This window comes from Heliangelus exortis, chromosome 2, assembly GCF_036169615.1.
Source record: "Heliangelus exortis chromosome 2, bHelExo1.hap1, whole genome shotgun sequence".
Taxonomy (NCBI): domain Eukaryota; kingdom Metazoa; phylum Chordata; class Aves; order Apodiformes; family Trochilidae; genus Heliangelus; species Heliangelus exortis.
In genome coordinates, this window is record NC_092423.1 from 33,686,639 (window position 1) to 33,711,015 (window position 24,377).

Here is a 24,377-nt window from a genome sequence, read left to right on the forward strand (position 1 = left end):
TGAATCAACAACCAAGAGAGGCACAAACACAAACGCACGGCACTCATATTCTTGACCAACCCCAAGTTGCCCACTAATAGAAGTGATCTTAAAAAGCTGCTGGTAACTCCAAAAGTTCTGTGGAAGAGCTGAAGTGCATTTTAAGGATTATTAGCAGAAATCAACATTACAAAGCATGGCACCCTGTCAACAAGAGACAGCATGTTCACCATATTCTGCGCTGCCAGTAACCAGCGGCAGTTCCCTCCTGTAAAGTTCACTGTTGGTTTCCCTTTTAAATCATTAAAAGATTGCATATAGAGGAGAAGAAACATGCAGAGCTTGTTATTTTCCAGAAAAGTGAGGTTTGAAAACTTTGCACAGTTATTGAGAAACCCAAGAGCTACTGGATTTACTTCTCTAATGGCACGCAAGAGAAACTGGAGTGCAACTCCTCCTTCCCATCAGAAGCCTGCACATATGGTACCTGCCTTCCAGTCAGGGTGTGTGGCCTGTGATGATGAGGTGCCCAACATTAGGAGGAACTGTAGGCTCTGTAGTTCATTAAGTGGTACTGATTTCCCCTTCACTCAGCTGGGGAGAAAGAAGGCAGCCTCTTTCTTTCCAGTGCTATTTTAACTGCTAAGCCTTAGCAAGGAGAGTTCCTCCCTCCACACCCTCAGGACTCCCCAGCCCAACACATGAGCAGAGCAGGACTTGGAGCTAAATTGGGCAATGCCGTGGTGCTTCCCAATGGTCTCCCCAGCAGCAGCCCAAGCAGGAGTGAAAGATACAATTCCACTGTATCCTCTCTCCAAGGGCAACTCTGGATACCTGCTGCCAGTCAGTGCTGCTGGGCCAAGAGGGACTGAGGTGCCTGGGAGGGGTTATAACCCCAAGCAACTCGGGGGTTGAACACACATCTGCCACACAACTGGCTTCTGCCTCCCTCGCTGGGAAGCTCTCCATGCTCACCCCCTGGTGCTGTAAGCCCCACTCCATCTGGGGGTGTGGGCTGGGGCTGCTCAGCAAAGACCAACCAGATCACCAACCCCCCCAAGCCTAGCACAGAAGATGACTTCCAGGCTGGATCCTCACTGGGAATGAATTTGGGGTTATCCTCAGCCTCAAGCCCCTGTGGGCACGCAGAGAAGCAGACTTCCTGGGGCCTTACAACATTTATAATTAAAACATAAAGCTACCACGGAATTTAGCTACTTCCAGGCTTAGGCAGCAAGTAAGACAGTTTTCTTTTTGCAAAAGGCAGGCTTCAGGCTTTCACACCGAAATGCTGCGCCAGCATCAACTGGAGGAGGCTCTGCAGGGGCTCTGCTGGGGCACTGCCACAGCCCCTGCTCAGCTGTGTGTTTGCTGCAAAGCATTCAGCTCGACTGCAGCCATCAGGTCTCGGGTTTCTCCTGCATTCCTTCGACATTATCCCACAACACACTGTTATTAAACTTCGAGACAGATCATTTGAAACGTTGTGTGTGTTTTGGTTTGGTTTTTTTTCTTTTTTTTTTTTTTTTTTTTTTTTTTTTTTTAATTTGCATCCTTCATCAAGATCTGTGAAACGCCATGGATATTGCTAAACCTTTCTTGGGCAAACTTCCAGTGTTGAAGTGAAGCTGATTTCAAGCTCACATTCACTGAAGAACATATGGGAAATGTCAGCACTTTAAAATAAGAACCCATGCTATCTTTCTCCGTTTTAAACTGAACCACTGTCTAGAAGACATCCTCCTAATGTCCTCAGTCTTGTTTAGAGTTTGTAACCAAGCCAAGTATTTTAGTTGTCACTCTGCTCTTAAATGCCACTTCCAGCTGTAATTAAGGTTCTTGCCCATGATTAAAGGACCCTTTGTTTTAAAGAGTATTTATATCTTAAAGTGTCTCCTATACCAGTTCCAAATCTCAAAGTAAAAACACTACACACTGCACAAAACCAAAACCATCCCAAAAGCAGATTTACAAAGTTGTTGCTACTACAGAAACGTAACTCATTTTAAACAGATTTTTTAGGGAAACCTGTTTATTTGGTTTTTTTTAAAGAAATGCTGTTGTCACACGCTGGCTGCCTTAGCCAGCTGGGACAGTTTGGAAGAGAAACCCAAGCAGGTGACTCTAAAACAATGAACAAGCCTCCACGGTGCTGCCATACCCCACCAGCAAAGGGTTATTCTGCACACACCAAAAGCCTTCCTAGCACTAATATACAGCATTTTACAACAGAAGGCAAAAATGACCTTATTAAGGATTAGCATTCAAGGACTTCTAAGGTTTATATCCATCGGATTTTAGACAAGCTGACTCTTTCCACATTCATTTTGCCAGAGCTTGGGAAGGCTGGGGATGCTCGACCACTGCCAGGCCAGTGTACCAGCAGAGAGAAGCACTCACTTTTTTATGAGGGTTGCTGACTGAATTTTATCAGTATTTATCCCTAAAACTTTTGGCATCAGAGCCAAAAATAAATACCACCATCCTCGATGCCTTCTGCTGCCGTGCGAGCCTAGATGTTACTGCCCTTCCAGAGATTTAGTTTGTTTGTATGTAAAACAATTCTCTGGCCCATACCCAATGGATTTTACTGAGCTCCTGGCACCATTTCCTTTGTCAGCCTGTTAGGGGTTTTAAGCATCTATGGCTGCAGGAACCAAGTGAGCAGAGCTGCACAGGGAAGTGGCAGAGTCACCATGCCTGGAGATGTTAAAAAAATACATAGACAAGGCAACTTAAGGCATGGTGGTGTGGGGCTGACAGTAGGACCTGATGATCTTGGAGGACTTTTCCAACCTTAATGATTCTGTGACCCCTTGGCAGGGTCCATAAATGCCAGAGGCTCCTCACAGCCCAGTGCTGCTGGGTGGGCAGTGAACTGGGGTGCTGCTGACAGAGGGTAGCTTGGCCATCCTACCTGGCTGGGCTAGGAACCTCATCTTGTTCCTCCTGGATTCTGCAGCTCTGGGGACATGTCCAGGGGATTGCACAGCAGCAGGATCATGAGTGTACATCAATGCCCACGCTGGGCAGTGCTTTCACAGCAGACGTCAGGTAGGCGCCACAGGGGTGCCCACTCTGCATCTCAGTGCACAAGATAAAATGTTCAAAACCCTTGTCATAATTAGGAGAACTAGCTTGCTAGGAGGGGAAATATGTGCTAATAAAATGCTTCTCCAAGTACTGAAACTTAGCTTAAACAAAGATACAGAGCTGCACTGCAATTCTCATGATGTGCAGGTGATGTGGGTTTAACGGGTATGGGCATTTCACAGACAGCACACACACTGCACATTACTCTGCTCATGGTAATTATCCTTTTTCTTTTTAAAGAGCACATAAAATAGTCACATAAAGCTCATGTAAATGTCATGCAGGAAAGTTAGGACTCTTGGCAGCAACTATGCCTTATCTGCTACTGGTTTTGATAAAGCCTCAGCTCCTCCCTGCTATAGGGAGCTATGGCACTCGCTATGCCCTGCTCCTTCAGATGTGTTGCCTTGTCCAGCTTCATGTTAAATAAAAAAAGAGAATGAGCAGATGATCCAGAATCACAGGTCACACCAAAGTTTATAACTAGTGCTTGAAGGCTGCCACATGGCCACAAAGTGAAAGCAGTGAATTGTATTAAAGATTCAAGCCTTCCTATCCATTAATTATTTGAAATATAGTCACCGTTTACCACCTGCTTCATTATTCTTTTTCTAATCTGGCAACGAGGCTTTTATTTAGTCACTTTGATCAAAGGTTGTGAAGTGCCTTTATCTAGGCACTTCAGATAAAACTGCTAGCAGAAAGGCTACCCCTAAATACTTGACACTGTCCAGCCAGTGCTGGCAATGCAAGCAGTGAGCAGAGCTGCCAGGGGGATCCCATGCCACAGGGGCTGCGTGTGCTCTTGGGTTAAGATCCCACTACCCACCCCAACAAAGAGTGCCAGGGGCTTGCAAGGATCCAGAGCAATTACAGAATTAGGGTATGTTTTTTACCAGCAGCTATGAAGCCAGAGAACAGCAGCAACAAAGAGGGGAGGGCAGCTTAAGAGATGGAGTTCAGGGGGTAAGGAGTTTGGATGTGCAGATTCTTTCTATATCCTGACTCCTTCTCACCAGTTTTGGGTAGTTTCTCTGTTAACTACTTGGTACTGGCTACAACAGCAAAACACAAAGCAGTTCCCATCCCATCCCTCTGGCAGAATACACTTGAGACAATGCCACAGTGTATTGATTACTGTATGCCTTTCGGTGTAAGGAGAACCTGACTGTGTCTTATCAGGACAGAGCCGGCGACGACAGGCGTGCAATTGGTAACGAATGGTCCTGACCTGTGGAAGGACCACACACAGGAACAATGAGATGGCCACATCTGAATGAGTGCCTGGATGAAGGGGACAACAAGAGGTGGCTCTCAAGCACAGCAGGGCAACCTCAACCTTCCCTTTTTTACAGGCTGGAGAATGATATCTCATCCCCTCTCCCACCCCTCTTCCTCTTTCATCAATGTCCTCTAAACGCAATTCTTCAAAACAGCTTTTGACAAAACAAGAGGAAAAGGTCACAGCAGTTAATGTCCTCCTCAATATGATCCTGTTTGAAGCAGTGCACTTTTAGAAATTCCAAGATTAATTACTCCAACTTCAAATTCCCTAGTTTAAACTCCTGTGTCATACCAAAAATATCTCTTAGCCTTAGTTATACAATGGGCTTCTAGGCCATGAATGGCTCAACGAAGGCCTGAAGGTTTGTACTCAGAAAAAAAACATTTAAATACGTTTAAAACACACTGAAAACACTGTTCTACTGAAACTGTTCTACAACCAATAATAAGAGGAGTATTTGCCACTAAATGCCTGAAGATCTCTAAGGTCTTGATAAAGAAATGCTGAGATCCCAGAGGGCTTCTCTGAAGGTCAGTGTGACAGAAACAACTGGAGACAAAGGGAGGGAAGACAGCTTGCCTTGACACAGTGGCAAGGTCTGGAGAAAAATTCCAAGCTCATCTGCACAGTTCCCTGCTGCAGGTTGTATGCTTGCCTACTTAGAATAAAATGACATTTAGCTAAAATCTGTGCAGAGTCCATTCCAGCATCCACTTCCACAGGTGCCTGCAGCACTGGTAAAAGCAGAGGGGTCTGTGTACTGGAGGCTCATGCCTGCCAGGCTCCAGGCACACCAGTTACCCCTCTACAGCCTGCAAAAAACCCACTGAAGATTTGTATCTTATTCCTTTAACTACCTCATGACCACAGGTTACAGCACGTTCCTAAAACAAAATGCAGTGGGCTGTCTTTCTAGATTTCCTTTATCCAGTCTTATGTTTTGGAGGAGGAAGGAGGCAGCAAAGGGTACCAGATCTCCCTTCAGTGTAAACAACACTGAAATTTTTCCCAAACTGCAAATATTTCAAGTTAGTACCCCAATCCCAAAATGTGCAATTTCTTGCAACTGTACTGAACTATCCACAAACTACAAGGACATTCTGTATATTTTTAACAGTATCCTCATCCCTCGTAACACACATCTGTAGACATTCTGCAGTCCACTTGTGACCACACCAGACTACGTGGCGAGTTCAATGTTGCAACCATAAGGCCAGAGAGGTATTTGACTCCCTCTCCACGTCAATTACAGGAGAAAAGAATAGAATATACATTAGTAGCATAACAAAGATGTTAAAAAGACATACCAGTATATCCAGGCAGGCTGCTTTAAGTAAAGTTATCTGGTCTGCAATGGTCAAACTTGTAAAGCCTGGCAATCGCTTCGCGAATTCCACTATTTTAATAATGCACTTTGTTGCAAGTTCACTGAATTTGTCCCAGAGCCCAAGGTCCAGTCGAACCCGATGATCTGCACTGGAGTTCTGGAAAGAGAGACAGAAGGCACCATGAATCAACAACATCCCTTTCAGTAAATGGTTTTCAAGGGAAAGAAACAACAACCGAGTATCCCTTGCAGAAGTACTTTCTATTAACATTCCAGGCATTTTCTGCAGCTTGCTCTTGGGATGATGCTGGTTTTAAACTTGGATTAATTGCCTGAAAATTCCTTGGATATTTCTCTGTTACTTACGATTGCAGAGGCCATCTGTACAAGGAATACAAATGAACTTAAACATTTCCAAATGCCACTGTCATTACTCTTCCTTGTCATTATATAATAAGTGCATTGAGAGAGACAATTTACAGTTGTACCCCAGAAAATATAAATGAACAGTGGAACAAGAATATTGGGCCCTCATCTGGAAAAAACAGCACAATATTTGGAACATAGTTTCACATACTTAAGGTCTTAACAAATTAGTTCTACTTAATTTATCTGCTCTGTGGCTCTGCAAATGTTTTACAGTTTTCTCAAGCCACAGTCTCCCATGAATTAAAGGACAATTCTTTACATGATGTTAGGAAAAATGCCATGTGCATTAATGAATGCTATTTGTTCATTGGACAGTACATCCAACATACACCCTACTGTTTGAAGTGCTGCAAGGACATCACAGCTGCATCTTTCAGAGGCTGTTTCCACGTATTCAAGTCCATAATTTGCTAGGATGGGTAGCAAAGCTGCATTAAGTTTCTGATTCAGCTTGTGTTTTCATACATGCAGAATAACCACTTAGGCCTTGAAAAAGACAGATATGCCAGACAAGAACCATCTGACTCAGAAGTTACTGTGATCTACTGGACACTGGTCCCACAAAAGATGGGGTAAAGGAGAGACCTGGTGAGTCGTTTCCAGTTCATCCATGATTCCTGTAGGGTGGCAAGAAACTGGTGAGGATGGAGTTCTGAAATACCCGAGTTCCCCCTCCTTCTACCCCAGCAGGCAGTGTGCTCCCATTCTGCCAGCATTTCACCCAATGCTGTTTGGGATGCAGCCAGCACGACAGTCACCCCCACTCTTTTATCAGCCACCAAATACAGTGCATGTTGCAGCTGCCTTCAGCATCTGGGCCGTCACTTTGTTGCAAGAGGAATTTTACCTGAAAAAAATACACTTGTTTTGGATTTGCAAAAGGTGCTGAGCTGCAATCATATAAACAGAGTTTCTCCCATGTCTCATCTGAGCTTGTTGTCTAACCGAGAGAGGCATCTCCAAAAAAAAGCCCGTCCACTCCAGATAGGTACTTAAGGCAGGTAAGGGAATATCATCTCAGGTGGTGGCTTTCTCCCTAGCTGCAAGGGAAGTCCATGTGACTACCTGACTTAGCCTCAGCTGGTTGAAGTTAAAATGTTAGATTAACTTTAATTTCAAAGTCAAATGTGAGGAGTCTCAACCTAGAAGTCTGTCAGATAAATAGCCACCAGAAAGCATTCAGCTTACACAGACTGCATGGAGGAAACATGTCCAGTGACCCTGCCACCACTGCTGTTGATGGTGAGGACATCCACCCCCTTAGAAGCCTTTGAACCCATCAGCTTTCTTCGGTTCATGGGAAGGACACAGGGCCTGAAGAGGCTGATGAAGGCACAAGCGATGAGCACAGTGTGGCTGTGATGCTCTGTCACCCCCTGCTGGGGTTGCCCTCATGGACGTCACAACCTTTGTCAATCACAAAGGAGATAAGTCCTGATGGGTCCCAAGGGCACTGCCAGCCTGACACTCACCCTCACTTGCAACTGGGTGGAGCTGGCAATGTTTCCGTGGGGCACTTACTGCAAAATATAAATGCCAACCATGCTGAACAGTTCGAAGGTGCACAGGTGCTCTTCCTTACTCTCTCTTTTTAAGGGATAAGAAATTAACTTCATCATTTCTATCTGAATTTTTATCCTGGGAAGTTTCTCTATTTTGTTGTTTGGTTTTTTTTGTTTGTTTATTTGTTTGTTTTAATTTTGGTTTTGGTTTTGTTTTTCTAATGGTAAAAGGAAAGGTAGGAGAAAATGTCTTTCTAACACTAAACCTAAAGAATTGCCTTCAAAATTGTCCAAAACTAATGGGTTAACAGTCACTGTATTGCCCTTTGAAACATTTCTTTCGGCTATTGGAGTATGCATCCTTCAGATTTATTTTATTTCATCCTCAAGGACCTTGGTGAAATACAGTACATCGGAGAAAAAATAAGATCAAGATGTGCAGTCATTCAGGCTGTAATTAAATTTAATAGGCAGTTTATCCAGTTCATAGAAAGATGGCATAGCGGAGAGCTACACAAAGCAGAGCCTAAAGCAGGAAATCATTTTACAATAGGGTATCCATCTGGAAAAAAAGACGTTGCATGAAACCAGCAAGTGTGAACGAAATCTTCATCAGTATCATATGAGGTTACTTTATCATGCTGCAGTACCAGCAACGGGAAGTTTGACATGTCCCCTATTAAGAGTAATGCACGGCCGTCCTAACAAATGTAAATCTAACTCACTATTATGCAAACTGAAGAGAAGGGGCAGTTAATAAAACAGAAAATAACCGGGTGTTTTATTACCCCAGGTGCCAGATTCCTCAGCGTTGGAGCTAATGTGGTTTACACATTATCTCTGAGATGCTACAAATGGGAAGGCCTTTACCATTTTATTCTGTCATGAATGTAGTTGCAAGCATCAGAGAAAAAAAGCTGGATTTTAGCAGAATTTCTGAATATCTAAAACCAAAACCGACTCAGTATCAATGTATAGGTTGAACAGTAAAATACGGGGTTAATAAAATGCACGTTATAAACAGAAACTCTGATTAAATTTGCCTGGGGATCTCCTCTAACCATGCTGTGAAAAAGATGCAGACGCTATGACTTTTCCTGAATATTTTACTGAAGCAGTTTTTTGGGTGTCTTTTCCAGGAGCAGCCTTGCATGTTTTTCAGGCCTTTGCACCAGGCGCACATATGGTGGAACAATACTGTAATACACCCTAGTGGCATCTTTATCAGTGGAAAAGCCCAACCTTGCTATGAAATCCAATTAAACAGCCATTTTTGCCACATAAATTGATCCCATTTTTTCCATCATTTTTGTTTTTTCATTGCAGGCTGCTCTATCTCCGCATTAACGATGTGGGATGAGGTACTCACAGAAACATACACAGTAGCAGAATCCCTACTGTCTTTAAAATCCACTTTATAAAGGAAACAAGGCTCACAGGGGCACTCTGCCCTAATCAGGAACACTTGCTATGCCTCTTTAGGAAAAGCAGCTATGCACTCCAGCTCCAACAAGCTCACGGAGGACCAGAGCACCCGTCCTGGCATCAGGAGATGAAGATACATATATATCTATATGTACGAACAATAGCCATATAACTTCTACAGATCAGCACTTACACAAGGAAAAATGCCACCATGATGCAAAACCTCTCTGCTTCCAGCCAGCACAGAGCAACACGGGTCCATAGAACAAAAAATATTTTCTGTTTTATCTCCCTTTATCACGGGGCTGGATGTAACACAGCCGTAGACTTACAAATAATGCCAGTCTCGAGGGACAAGCAGTATAGTTACACTCAATTATACTATAAAGTATGACACCTCCAGAGAAATTACTAAGGCACTCTCTCCTACCTGGATGACAGTAATAAAACAGATCTATTTATGATGGACTTCTGAAATCCATTATATTTAAACAGCTTGCTGATTCTCATCATCGGCAGAAATAGACTTGCCACTGCCCACCAAATGCAACTGTTAAGTCAAATGACCCAGGGAAATTAATCTGAGTGCTATTCTCCCATTATTTTAAGTAGACTTTTATTAACTATGCAAAAGTACAGTAATTATTACAGATAGGGACAGTTTTTCTTTTTAAAGAGCAGATGGGTGTGAAAGAGCAGATGGGTGTTTCTCCACGGGTAAAAATACAGAATGGGGGACAAAATCACCTTGTAACCTCTCCCTCTGGGAAATGCAGTGCTCATGAGTAAGAGGCACCAGATTCATAAACCAAACATCTGTACAGGTTTTTTTTTTATTGACTGTATCTCTGCAAAGTCTTTTTTACTACATTCTGTTATACTTAAAATTCTTTGTCCTTTTCAGCAACAAACAAAATCATGCTTTAAATCAGTCTGAAAGGTACACGTAACCAGAGGCAAACAGGGGGCATGCGTGCAGAACAGTTTCTTCTGCCCACCACCTCTATCAGCATGCTCGTGAAATTCAAGTGAATCCACACTGATTCAATACAACCACTACTTACCTCTTGCTTAAAGAATTACATAAAAACTCTAAGGTTACAAAAACAATCCATATGCTTCACAGTGTGAATGCACTGTGCTTCATGACTGCTAACCTGCAGAACTGGACAGAAAAGCAGGACTGATGGCAATCTTCTATCTGAACCAGCTTATAACTATAAAGAAAAGTAAGAGTGGCATGAGCTGCTATCTCCCCTTGGACTCAGCATTTAGGAAAAGGGCTGCATGCTCCTTTTTTTCTGTCTTCTGTTTTAAATACTCCACATTCCACACAGAGAATGCAGCAAGAAGACAGTATTTAGCAATGCCACTATTAGTTTTGACACAGCTGTTAAAGGAAGCTGTATCACTCTCAAAGACTCAAGCTATGCCAAAAATTACTTTTTCAGTATAATTTTGTTACTGTTACTTGCTTAGTACCAAACGATGACAAAGCAGCAGGGACTTCAGCCTCATGCAGCTAGCTAACTGCTGGGGAATTCCACCAGACCAATAATAAAATTCAATGAATCTCTTCCCCCAAGCAGTCCCATCTCACCCAAGATAAGAACTACCAATACCCAGCCCCAGAGAGAGCCTGGTCAGGTCATGGTTACCCAGGACACCCAGGCAGACCAGATTCATCTGCTTGTTACTTAGATCCAGGTGCTCTCAGTAAGGGCTCTGAAATTCCAACAGGGACTTAAACTCATCATGGGGTTCAGCAGGAACCCAAGGAGAAAGGCACCAGCGGTCAGTGTGTTATGGAACAAGACCCTCTCCAATTTCATCCACCTGCATCATTTCAAGAGCTAAAATATTTAAGCCTCCAATACATAATGCAAGCGTATAGGTGCCCAGGTTTATCTTTCAGCCCTCCAGGATCATTGGCAATTGCTAGTAGGAAGCAGCATCACACCAGCTGCAGTGCATTCTTCTGACTCAGAGGTAACACTAAAGTATGTACTAAAATGCTCACGTTGGAAGTTATGGCAGCAGACTATTATTCTGGGATACTCAGGCCATTTGCAAGGCAGCCTGTGAGCAATAAACTCTGGCACGCACACCCAGGCTGGCTAAGCCTCCCAGCTGTGGACATCCGATCACCTCTTCTGCAGGGCATAAACTCCATAAACTCACTGTCTTTGAACTGGGAATAGTTTTTTCACCCTCATCCCGAAGCGCTTCCACGTTTGCAGAAGCCTGAGAGCCTGTTGGGAATGATTTTATTTACTCCAAGATGAGGACGCGAGCACACGTGCTGAGAGGAGGGGTGGAGGGGCATTAATCCAGGAATTTCCTTGAAAAGACGTGCTACGGATCCCACCAGCTCCAGTTTTGCCTTGGGTTATGTCACCAGCTGGCTGGCTTCAAACTTCCAGCCTTGCAGGCTGTGCTGGTCCCCTGGGGGTCTGCCTCTGCAATATTTACCAGCACGCCCACGCTGACTGTTTTGACTACATCTCACCCAGATAGCACCAGAGAAGCACGCAGAGGACAGGAGCCTTCCCCAGCACTCACCATTTTACACGACTCCCATAATCAAATGTGAAAAACGTTTGTGAAAAATACTTCCAGCAACATGGAAAGCCTGCTTTTCTTCTAACATCACACCATGTGTGCTTGCTTTTCTTACATTTAAATACAAAGTCTTACACCTGGACTTGAGTGTTTTGAGCCCTGCACTTCATAAACAGATGACTGTGCCATAAAACAGTGAATATTGATGTCATACAGGGATTTGCCTATATTACTCTCTGAGAAACTTAATTTTTTGAGTAATGCACAACACTTACTCAAAACAGAAAGTGGTCCAGTGAGAGGTATTTCAACCAGCCTCTAGGTCTTGGTCCCAGATCTCTAGCTGGGGAACCGTGGAAAAGAAGGACAGTGAAAGCAGGCATCTCTGAGCCCTAGCCATGCCACTCCTGAACTCCTGGCCTCAGCAGAAATAGCACATACAGAATCATAGAGTAATTAGGGTTGGAAGAGACCTCTAAAGGTCACCTAGTCCAGCTACCCCTGCAGTAAGCAGGGACACCCTCAACTAGATCAGGTTGCTCAGAGCCTCATCAAGCCTCACCTTGAATACCTCCAGGGATGAGGCCTCAGCTACCTCCTTGGGCAACCTGTTCCATTTTTTCACTACCCTCATGGTAAAGAACTTTTTCCTAACATTCAGCCCAAATCTACTCCTCTCTAATTTAAAACCATTGCCCCCCATTCTATCACTTCAGGCCCTTGCAGCCTGTCCATTCCCAGCCTCCCCATCAGCTCCCTTCAGATACTGGAAGGTTCCTGGAGGTCTCTCTGGAGCTTTCTTTTCTCCAGGCAAGAACACACACTCAACTATCCCAGGACCTTCTGCACATCCCTCTGAAACAGCCAGTGCTGCTACAGCTGGCAGCAAGACCAGACCCAGTAAAGTCATCCCTACATCAACAGGACTCTACACATTACCTAACAATTAATTTTTAAGCACTTCTTTTATCACTGCTTTTGCAAACTTGACATAGAATTTTCTCTCTGAAATTAGCAGATACCGCAGACCTTCCCCGTATCTAGCAACATATATATTTATGTATAGAAAAAATGTATTTCCCTAATTCATCATCTGGAAAAATTCCTACAGTACTGACCTCCCTGACTGGAGGCCACTTTTTAATTTCGAAAAGCAGCAGAAGTGTTTGATGCTTTGTGGTATTTTGGCAGGCTGGGAGAGGAATACAGTGCAAATTAGAAGCCACTTTATTTAGACATTTCATATTTTCTTTGACGCTGGTAACTTCAAGACTGTCACCAGTAATCCAGCAGCATTTAAGAACTCTCTACACCTGCAAAGTTGTAATCTGATGCACAAGCAGAGATCACATCTTCAGAAGCCAATGAATTTCTAATGAATGATGGCATGTAGCTGACTCATGCACTCCAAGCTCCCCTCTTGGCCAGATAAAACCTCCAGTCTCTCACAATACCACTAATTAATGCTCACAGTTAAGTGCCATTTCTCTTTTTCAGCCTGTGTTTGCATGCATACCTGTGTTTTTTCAGGGCTTAGGAGGTGCAAGGAGTGCATCTACTTCTGCATCTACTTAAAATATCAATGCAAAACTCACATCATCCAGGCATATCCAGACCATGTGCCCCACAGACCACACTTACCGTGGTGTATTTTCCCAGCTGGCAGAGTGAGGGGAAGGTTTCCTGGTGAGCTTTTCGGATCTTCTCAGTGAGATCATCCAACTCTGCTGTCATTTCATAGTTTTCTGTGGACTCCTGCTTTGAAGGCTCCTTCTTCTTCTTGTTCCTATCATTTCTGACAGCTACAGAGGAAACAGAGACACAGATGTGGTTATTCAGATCACTTCGTGCTGCTCTTGCTGCTCTACTTTGAACCACTGCGAAGTGTTTTTCTTTTAAACAGAAAGGATTTTAAGTGGTAAAAAAAAATGTTATATGCGCAGGGGATACTAATGCAAGCTTAATTACTCGAGTGTAGGAATTAAATTTAATGGAATAATGATGAAAACAAGCTTCCATAGGTGGTTGTTGTGGGATGTGCCATCACACCCCCATGGTATCTACCTTCCAAGAAAGTCTACTGAAACTTCACACACATCATGTCTTAGTAACTTTGTGAGGTGGGATTTTTTCATTGTATCTTTACAGCTGTGCACGGTGAATGGCAAAATCCTCTGCAGTGATGTAGTCGGTATTATATTGGATGTGAACAACATTAAAGAAAGATAGCAACTCTCTCCTCTTAAATTTCACAGTATGGAAGATAACAAAGCCCATACTAATACCAGCTCCACCAAGCAAAAGTTATTTAAAAGGAAAGTTAAATTTGAAAACACTAAATGAAAGAAGATGAAACACGTTAAACTTAAGATCTGAAGATCAAAGGAGAAGTAGAAACACTTGAAAGAGAAAAAATGGCAGTGAAGCTATCTAAAGTTGCTTGCCATCTGCTCCTGTGCTCAGATCAGGCTCCTACCTTCCCCCGGCCATGGGGGGATTACTGGAAATATGCATTGTGCGGCACTCGCGCTGTAATTGATTTCCCACATATTTGTGTTTTGTAATAAAATATGACAGCTGCTCCATCACCATGCCACTCTTTGTTCTTTTAATGAAAATAGCTTAATTTTACAAAACATGCCCAGGAGATAAGCCTATGTCTGCAGTATTGCCAGTTCTTGTGAATTTTATCAAGAGGCTTGTTGTTAGCTAAAGCTAAGGTCTTAAGCGTAACCAGATGCATAAGGCTTTACAACAAAGCCCAACAAAATCAATCCCTCTCCCCAAAGACTCCATGTCAATATTAAACACCCCAAAGACTAAACACTGCTGGACAAATAAAACCCAATCCTACCATTCACCGATGTTCAGAACCTCATGATATTTTAACCAGGGTCCTAAACTCCAAGGCTGAGGCTGGTTGGCTGAGCACACGTGAGGATGGCCAAGGAGCTGGGATGGCTGAAGACCTGAAAATTCTAATTTGTACTGTCCCACCCTAGAAAGAGGGAGGGAAGCACAGCAAACTGGGCAGATGCCCAGAGCCACCTCCACACCAGGTCTTCTCCCCTGTGGGTTCCCCAGGCCCACCTCCATGGCACCGCATCTTCTGTGGTTGCTTCCACAAAAGGGAACCCGGGGAGGGAGCTGGGGGTGTTCAGCCTGGAGAAGAGGAGGCTCAGGGGAAACCTCATCACTCTCTACAACTCCCTGAAAGGAGGTTGGAGCCAGGTGGGGGGTGGTCTATTCTATCAGGCAGCTATCAGTAGGACAAGGGACATGGTCTTAAGCTCTGCCGGGGAGGTTTAGGTTGGATATTAGAAAAAAAATCTTTACAGGGAGGGTGATCAGACATTGGAATGGGCTGCCCAGGGAGGTGGTGGATTCTCTGTCCCTGGAGGTTTTTAAGAAGAGACTGGATGTGGCACTTAGTGCCATGGTCTGATAACCACAGTAGTAGTGGATCAAGGGTTGAACTTGATGATCCCAGAGATCCTTTCCAACTCAGCTGATTCTGTGATTCTTCCATGCTTGTCAACCACAAATGCTCACAAAGTACAGACAAACACTGAATGTTTTGGGAGGAAGAGGAGGTTTTGATACAATCTCACCTACAGCATCTGTTCAAGATGTGTCATTTCTTAGAGAACATTAAAAGTGACATGGGAAAATGGCGGGATGGGAAAGGAGAAGAGTCAGGCGCATCTACAGAAATCATGTAATGGGTAACAGAGCACAAAAAGTAGGTGCAGGGAATGTTGTTGCTCCTTTACAAGGCCATCAGGCACAACACTCCATGTGATTAATGGCTCTGTTTATTTCGCTAAAGGTTTGACTTTGCAGCTGAAAGAACTCTGACCCCCATCCAGCAGATATTCAGCAGGCCCACATTGAAGTCAAAGATGTACTTTGCTGGACCAGGGCTGGGATGCTGAGCACCCCACCGGATTAAAGCTCAACCTCAAATGCCATGAATTCTGGTGTTTGGAGTAACAGAGACTCATAGGAGGCCAGGAAGTGTGGACTGAAAAGGTACCTTGTGAAGATTCAATGCTACCAGTGTAGTCAGGTTTAGCAGAGGGGAGGCTGGATCCCCCACTTGTTTTTACAGCCAATGCCCTGATTTGTTTGCTGGACCCCAGGGCAGAGTGCAAGTACGGTCTCTTGCACTGAGAAAACATCCAGGATCAACATGTAAGTCTCGAGTGCTACCAACCACCACCACACTCCAAAACTTAATCCTGATTGCCACTGTACTTGGGAGATAAAAGAGCTCCTTAGAATTTTATGCAAACTCCTACACAACTGCAAAGAGCAATAAGCCTTTGTAATAAAGCCCCATTTACTCATAGCTCTATGAGCTGATTGACAAATTTGCCAAACAAGGCGGCCTCAGCAACTACTTATCTCAATAGCTTTGAACTCCTTGTGGAAGACAAGCATGTTATTTAGGCCAGGCTTTGGAGCAGCTGCCAAGAGCTCCCAGGGACCAGCAGATAACTCTGGTAGGATCCATGCCACCAGTGCCGTGATACCCTGGCACAGCTCCCTTGGCAGCTATACCTGAAGTCCCTTCCCCTCCAAAGGCCACCCGAGTGAGAGCTGCTGGTGACTCCACATCACCAAATTGGCCCAGCTATATCCTCTGTCTTTTTGGATACAAATCACTGAAGGGTAAGAAGGGATGAATTCACATGTCCTGAGAACTAAGAATAGTTTTTGTTCACTGTTACCTTTTCTCCTACAGTCATGACAGCCTTTATAGTAACAACAAAATTGAATAACATTCATCTTCTGGCTTTATGTATACTTTTTATATTTCCTACATTTGTCTTCAACAAGACAGCACCAGACATGGCAATGTTTCTATATTCCCTGTAAGATAGCACATTAAAGTGCTGACATATAACACCCAAGAACCAAAAATAAAAGAATTTCAGTAACAGTGCACTATTATGCAGATTCTACAACAACTATAATTCAGTGCAAAACAAAGAGAGAAGATTAAGACAACACTACATTTAAAAGAGTTAAATAAAAACATGTAAACACACATTTACACAGTAAATTTAAAAGCCATCACTGCTCTGGGAACAAGAACTGTCACACCACAAGCAAGGAAAGGTTTTGGATTACAGCTTCTGCTTATATTGCATAAATCACACCTTTTTGTGTCTCGATCTTTACATGCATATGATCACATCAATCCCCAATGCAATTGCACTGCCTTTTAATGATGATATGCCAGTGATGAATCTGTGTCACAGTTAATGCTACCGTAGAAAACTCAGGTTATGAATTTCATTACTTGCACACTAAATTCTGACTTGATGGCTGCATTATTTAAGAGCTCCCGACAGGGGACACTACGGAAGCTTTCTTGCCCTGTGAGAAATACTGGAAGTTAGAAAAATAATAATAATAAAAAAAAACAAAACCAACAAACCCAAACCAAACAAATAAGATGCTGGTGGAGGGGGAAGAGGATGAAAAAGGGCGTATCTTGGTACGCAAGGAAGCCACGTCCGTGCGAGTCCTGGCGCTGCTGGGATGGCTGAGCGACGCACGCCCACGCCTGAGCACGTCTGCTCCAATCCATCTTCCCCTGACAGCTTCCCTGTCCCCTTGACACACACGCCAGGACTTGCACTCCCACACCCAGAAACCTCCAGGCAGCCACAGCAGGGCTTGTCAGCTATCTAAGACACTTTCTGTTGCCTCAGCTTTAAGGACTAGCCCCTACCCTCAAACATCCATCCCCCTTAAACTAAATGAACATCGTCTCTTCTACCACCCAGTCTGTCCTCCTCACTCCAGGTCTGCCATTGCTTTCCTTAGACTCAGACACATTTTCCCTCTTCTGCTTGAAAAGACAGGCAAGGTACAGACAGAAGCAGCTGGAGAGGAGGCTGTTTTTTAAAAGAAAAGCAGGGCCTGCTGTAGATGAAACTAAGTATAAGCAGAGGCACAAAAAACTTTTCTCCAAGGACCCCAGTGCTCTCATTTAGCAACCAAGCAGCAATTCTCCTGCTTGAGCAGGATCATCTCAAGCATGTTCTAATGCTGGGAATCATCCAGTCTTAAAATGCAAGCCCCTCAGGTCCACCAAACTTAGTCACCGCCTGGTCTAAGAGGAGTCTGGGATCCAGTCCAAGAGAGTTGGGCAGTTTCTAGATAATCAGGTAAAATTATGGAACAGTAAGTGTTCGAATTCCCCTTTGTCAAAGGTAGCACAAATGTGTCCAGGGGAGAAGAATCTGCAGCTTGTGACACCATATTTCCAATTACTTGCATAACCTTTGCTTCCCCAAATGCCCAGAAGATAGTTAGACAGCACCTTTCATATATTATAATGATTAATCAGCTATAAATTCATGTCTTGAAATGCTATCATTGCAGTTTTGCCTCTCGGAGATCCCCCTGACCTTTGAAGAGCTTTGTGTACTAGTTAACTGGTTTTGTTCCTGTAGAGACAGCTACCAGTGTTTCCAGTTAGTTTGCATTCCTGTAAAACCACACTTCTCTTGTCATTAAATATTTTGGAAGTTACTCGTTAAGCTATCAAATCTCAAAAGCACCATAAAGCACACAGAACAAGTCAGTAATTGCACAGCGCTGGGCACAAGGTAAGCTTGCAAAAAGACTCCTTTTGTTTGCAAGGAGGTCCTCTGAGGCAGGACCACCACAGAGCTGCCAAATCTCACCTCCAGGCAGAGGCTTGCTCTCCTGCACCTTGGGAAGCCATCCATCCTCTGCTGAACACCAGGCAGCCCAGCCTGCCCAGCATCACAGGCAAATGGTGACAGACATGGGCACTGGAGTCAATGCTTGGCACCACACACAGGGCTTCCAGCAGCAAGGGTGTAAACCTGCATGTCTTGCACAGCTCCTTCCACTCTGACTTCTCCAATTCCAGCAGCAGCTGCTAAAAATTTCTAAATCTGGCAGAAGATAGCAGCTGTGGGCAATTTCAATAAAAAATGAAAACCCTTCTAGCTATTGCCACTGCCAGGTTTGATTCATCAGGGTAAGTGCCCCCCATGCACCATGCGTCACCCTTCTCCCCATCACCCTTCAATAAACTGTGCTCACAGTAAGGATTGGCAGTCTAAGGACATCTTTCACAACAGTAATCTTGGAAAACCTTGAACCAAGGGTGACTTAGCACCCCTGATGTTGATGCTGGTGAACCAGGCCCTCTGACCCCATGGATAAAGCCAGCACCCAGCTGCACACCCCATGACCAGGAGCTGGTGGACGTAGGCTGAGAGATGAGGGACATCAAGGAGGTTGGTTTTCCTATCTCCAGTGTAAGAAAAGGAAGAAAACAATCGTCTTGAAAGCAACACAATGACAACAGACAAACTGATGCAAAATGGTAAGACTCCCGTTCACATTTTAAGAGCAATACAACTTCAAGCCAAACATAGCATTAAAATGTGCAGAACATCAGGCAGTTATAAATAGACTGGTTTTCCCAGGTCATGATTTCCAGATAATTTTTTTTTCTTTTAGGCAAAACTGCTCAGTCTTTAAAAAGAACAGGAAACTAGCTTAAAAAAAAATGTCATGCCGAAACTGAGCTTTGACACATGGAGAACAATTGGAGGCAAAGCACATTTCAAACACAAACCTTTTGTTTCTGACGGACAAAGCCAGTAACAAATACACAGTCATGTAAGGGGCTTCAAGTACAAAACTGAACCACGTTGAAAACTGCATATTTTGTAGCTGATTCAGAGAAATCAACCATGTCAGCTGTCGGGTACAATTGCCAGAAGAAAACATCTCAGATTAAGTGAGATAGTATCCTTCTACAGACACGAACCAAAATTAACAGGGAGCAAAGAGAAACAATCATGGAAGAAATTTCATAAGCACCTGGCATGCTATCACTTTTCCTCAGGCACAGAGCACGCACGTATATTACAGAATTTAACTCTGCTCCTGGTTTCCTACTGAGAAATAACGTTCAGCTACAGCAAATGTGCCTCAACCAGAGCTCCAGGAGCCTCAGTTCCACCATGAGGGAAAACACCACAAATCCAGAGGACATCATCCTTTAGGCTGCCTTCATGTGCGCTGGCTCTTCCAGTCACTGGTGGCATTTTTTTTCTTTTTTTGATGAAGGTGAATCTGAACTCTGCCTTGCAGCTTTGTATTATTCATTACATAATTGCTATGTTTTATTAGAAATATGATCTATTATAACCTTGAATACGTTAACTTAAATGACATTGAAAATTAGATTATTCTGATTATAGAGAAGTGAGAAAGGTACTAAACGTTTGTAAGGCTGATAATCAATCAGTGTATCCATCTGAGTGCAATAAAAATCAATCAGGAGCTAGTGCGTTTAAATCTAATTTTTTAAGCATGACATTTTCTTCTGAGTTTCTTTTTTAAATGTCACCCTCTTCTACAACAGTGATTGATTCTATCCCTAGGGACAGTTAACTCCAACTGTTTTATTCATCGCACTGAGATCCTGTACCCACATTCTTTTCAAAATATCAAATTAATGACAATAATAATATTTTCATCAAAATGTGAAATACAGGAATACACATTCACAGAATCAAACCAGCAAGAAGCACAATAATACACTTACTTACATTGCTTCAAATACCAGGGACCTTTAAACTAGCGGGCAGTGTATTTTAATGCAGAAAATGGTGGAATTTTGTGTCTCTCCAGTTCTCTTTTTCCCCCCCCCCCATAAGAGAGAAGGCCAAAGATTTGCTTGTTTAAAACATAATTCATTTAGAAATGTTTCAGTAGTGAACAATGAATCACTAGCTATAGGGAGTCCATGAGTAATTACCTATGCCTTCAAAATAACCTTATTAGGCTATTGTAAGTATAGGGGAGACCTTTGATACCTATAGCCTAAGGGCCTCTATTTTTCCATTCATGCACAGGGGATTTATATGGTTATATCCTATTATAACTGACGAAAGCAACACATCTCCCATTTATGTATAAGGATAACTGCAGGGTTAATACATCAAGAACTGAATTATAAGAACAGGTTTCATTATATGAATGAATGATACAAATGGATGCTCTACAGCTTTATTTAACTGGCCTGAAACTTGATCTGCAGTTTCAAGGATTCCATCAGCCTGAAAAATTTTTTTTTTTACATGAAATTTGGCACCTGCTATTGTCACATCCCTGAAATATTAGTAGATGGAATGAGTGAAAAAGGAATTTCTAGTCTCTAGAAGAAAAACAATACTAACTGAATGCAGATGTACGACCAAAATTGGCAAGCCAATGCAGAACAAGAGGCTCAGAAAATACTCCTTGAAAGCAGCTGAAAGGCATGGATTTAGTACTCCTTTATGAAAAAAATTATTTTAAATTATTAGTTTTATTATCTCACTTTAACTATCACTTAGGAGTTGGGTTTTTTTTCCTCCTTTTGATTTAAAGACATCCAGAAGAAAAAGCATCCGCTACCATACTTCTGATATCTAGAACTGCCAATCCAAGACCCAAAACCACAGCCAAAGGGAAAAAACCTTGGTCCTAATAGTAGATTTCTCTTCAATGTTGCAGAATGTTCAACAAAGTGCTTCAGCAGGAAAAAAAGCCCAAGTGGCCACAAACTGTTTCCAGGTTATGAATATGCCCCTAATGCCTATCTCTGTATTAACAATAGTATTTCAGGACTTGTTCACGTTCTGAAGAACACAGCAAACACAGTAGCAACTGTTTAAAGTATGAAAATTGAAACTTTGGAAATACAAATGAAAACACCCCCGCCCCTAAAAAAGGTTCCAAGAACAAATGAGAAATTAAGAGGCTGCAAAAACAGGAAGACAGACAACATGTGGAACACAACTACAAAAAAAGTATTTTGCACCAGGTGGTTGTGGGCAGGCAGGAGAGACAACACAAGGAGCAGCACAGTCAGGATGCACAGGCCACAACATCTATACCAAGGGCTAAACCAAGAGCACACTCCTTGGTCTCCTTCACCATCTCCCTACATACTGCAATCAAAGTTGGCGGAGAGACACAATTATGCACTTAATGATAAACTGCTTAAATTTGCGTTGTGATTTCCAATTTCAAAGTGCTTTAACATCACCAACTAATTACCAGTGTGAAATAGGATAATCCACATACTCTTAGCAGCTGATGCTTAAAGAGCCACTGAAGGTTGTTAGTGTTAACAATTACAGGCAGAATAAATCACTGGTACTTCCCATGAAGGCCCACCAACATGTCTGCAATGGAAATAAACCTAGCCATTACCACTGACTAAGATAAAATTTACTCACTTTATATGTTTCCAAGTCACATAGGCACCACCTCAAGTTACTTAATATAGCCAGAAATTCCCATCTGCAAGATGGAGCATCTCCACAGGCAGGTCCCATAATGTCCCTGTGCATCTCGTGCTGCCGTTTTAATTAATCTACATATCTGTCATTGCCTCCTTGTTCATGCCCTGCCCTATCTCACTATTCTGCACAAAATCAGTCACTTTCTCACTCTAAATGTAAAACCTGCAATTTTTATTAAGATCTGCCATGCTACCTGCAGCAGTTTTGCAGAGTAACAGCATCACCCTGTGGGTATTGCCAGTCATCCCTTCCCTGCTCAGCGCAGGAATGGGAAGGAGCTTTGGGGATCAATCACCCCATCTGGGAAGGTTTCCCAAACTCGGAGGGCGTCTGCCCAGCACCAGCCTATGGCAGAATCCCCATGAAACCAAAACCCTCAGGGAAACCAAGTATTGTGCTTACTATCTACTGTTTTGGCTGCCAAAATCCCAGTGGATTTCCTAGGAACTTTTGTGGCAGGCTAGATAAAATTCTGCATGCAGCTGGTTAAACAAAAATACTCTGGGGAACATGAGGTCGGCTTTTCTGGAATTGCAGTGTCTTAACACATTAGCTAAAAATATACAAGGCCACAAACACAATGTGATTATTCTTTCTCTTCCTTACAGCTGAAGTGACCAAGTGCAGACATAGTAGTTGAAAAGTACTTCTAAATACTTAGCCTGAAATTAAATTTCTATTAAGCTATCGTGCATTTGTTTTATGATAGGCTGGGTAAAGAAATAAAATGCCTAAATTTCAAACTCTGAACTTTCAGTCAAAAATCACTAAGAAGCCATTAAATCTGTCTCATCTGATTTCAGCTGTTCAAGTGCCCTTTGGAGCTACCTCCTCAAAGCAACTGCCCTTTTGAGCTACAATCTTGAAAGCTGGTACACTGCCCCTCTATGGATAACTCATTACAGGTAAAAATATCCTGAACCTGACCTTTCTCTCCAGGGTCACCAAAAGGTAAATCAGTCTACTCATCTACAGATATTACATTAAGTTCTCTTAGGAGACTGTCATGGCAGTATGATGCCTGGCAACCAGGAGAAACTGGGGTTATCCACAGTCATCAGTTTAATTCATTGGGAATTATCCAGGACCACTGGATGTCCTGGGAAGTGCATGGCTGTAAACCATGAGCAGACGCTGCACTCTATTCCTGCCTGCTGCCTGGTCTGACTGCAGCACTTCGTACACTCCAGCCTGCTGTGGCTATTTTATTACTCATCCTAGCACACACAGAGGAAAATATCATGACTTGCTTTTTACTTGACTGGAAAGCTACCTACCATGACAAATTGCAAGCTCTTTCCTGACACCACCATTAACAGACTCCTTCAACAGAACAACTGTCTGCAGTAGGAAGGACACCCACTCAATGTAATGAATTAGTCTTAGCTATGGGAAAAATTCTGATTATGTATAGGAAAACTTAGTTTACAGGACAGAGAATTGAAAGGCTACAAAAAAAAAAGGAGGAAGCTGGAAGACTCTTTCCCCTTGACTGCACATGGCTTCTCAATACCCAGGGCAATGGCTCCCCAGAAGGAACAGCAGAAGTTGAGGTGCAATACCAAGTCAATGTGCCACCTGTATTTCTCCCTTTTACTGCACCTGGTTTCATGCAGTGAATGCAGTTTGGTTTTTGCCAAACAGCATTCAATTCTCCGTGCTTTACGAAGAATTAAAAATAACAGCCCCAACTTATCACCACTGCTGTTTTTGTCATGCAGTGGTGCTACCCCACCACTCGTAGCCGAGTCCCATTAGTGTAAAAGTACCGCGGCGGAGTGGGAGAGCGGGTCTAATACCTGTACCTGCAGATGGATAACACCACATCCATACCTAAGTTTCATTCCTTTGTTTTGCCCCCAAGGCTAAATTTCACATTTGTACCTCCTCGGTGCCTTGTGCAATTGTGTAAAGGTGCACCTAGCGAGAGAGCTGCCAACTGACAACACACCTGAAGAGGCTTCCCTGCTTGGTTGTACTTCATCAGGCACAAAGAACACATCGACTCCCGCAGATGCCACTTGGAGCTCACAGTTGTTCCCAGAGCGTTTTAAGGATGGGAGCTGTAGTCTGGAAGTGCAGCGTTAGCCTGCGTGACAGCCTCAGCAGCTTGCAGCCCGGGCCTCCCGCTAAGCCAGGGGTAATAAAAGGAAAGAAATAGCTCAGGCTACTGTTTACCTGTTCCTGCAAAGCTACGGTGGAAAACGCACCGTTACCAGCTTACACAAATTCCTGCCTAAAAGGCTTGTTGATATTCCTGCTGCTGAATGAACAAAGAAATAAATAAAAATGAAAATCGTGAGGTTATTTTCCACCTCTCAGGATGCCGGGGCTGAGCCCTGAAGTGGTGGGCAGGGGACACACGGAGTCTGTGGCTCAACATCCCTGCCTGGGCTCTCCTTCCCAGCCACAAGCTG

At 43.4% G+C, this 24,377-nt stretch overlaps 1 protein-coding gene across 5 annotated transcripts in view; it reads right to left on the reverse strand.

The window, feature by feature from the left end:
• RARB (retinoic acid receptor beta) overlaps window positions 1-24,377 on the reverse strand; it is a 327,800-nt gene that overhangs the window by 7,797 nt on the left and 295,626 nt on the right. For all 5 annotated transcript variants that reach the window (XM_071735483.1, XM_071735484.1, XM_071735486.1 and 2 more), the window contains 2 exons: window positions 13,244-13,404; window positions 5,665-5,841 (listed from right to left, as the gene is read on the reverse strand). In XM_071735483.1, coding sequence (XP_071591584.1) covers window positions 5,665-5,841; window positions 13,244-13,404 — 338 coding nt within the window. The remainder of the gene's footprint in view (window positions 1-5,664; window positions 5,842-13,243; window positions 13,405-24,377) is intronic.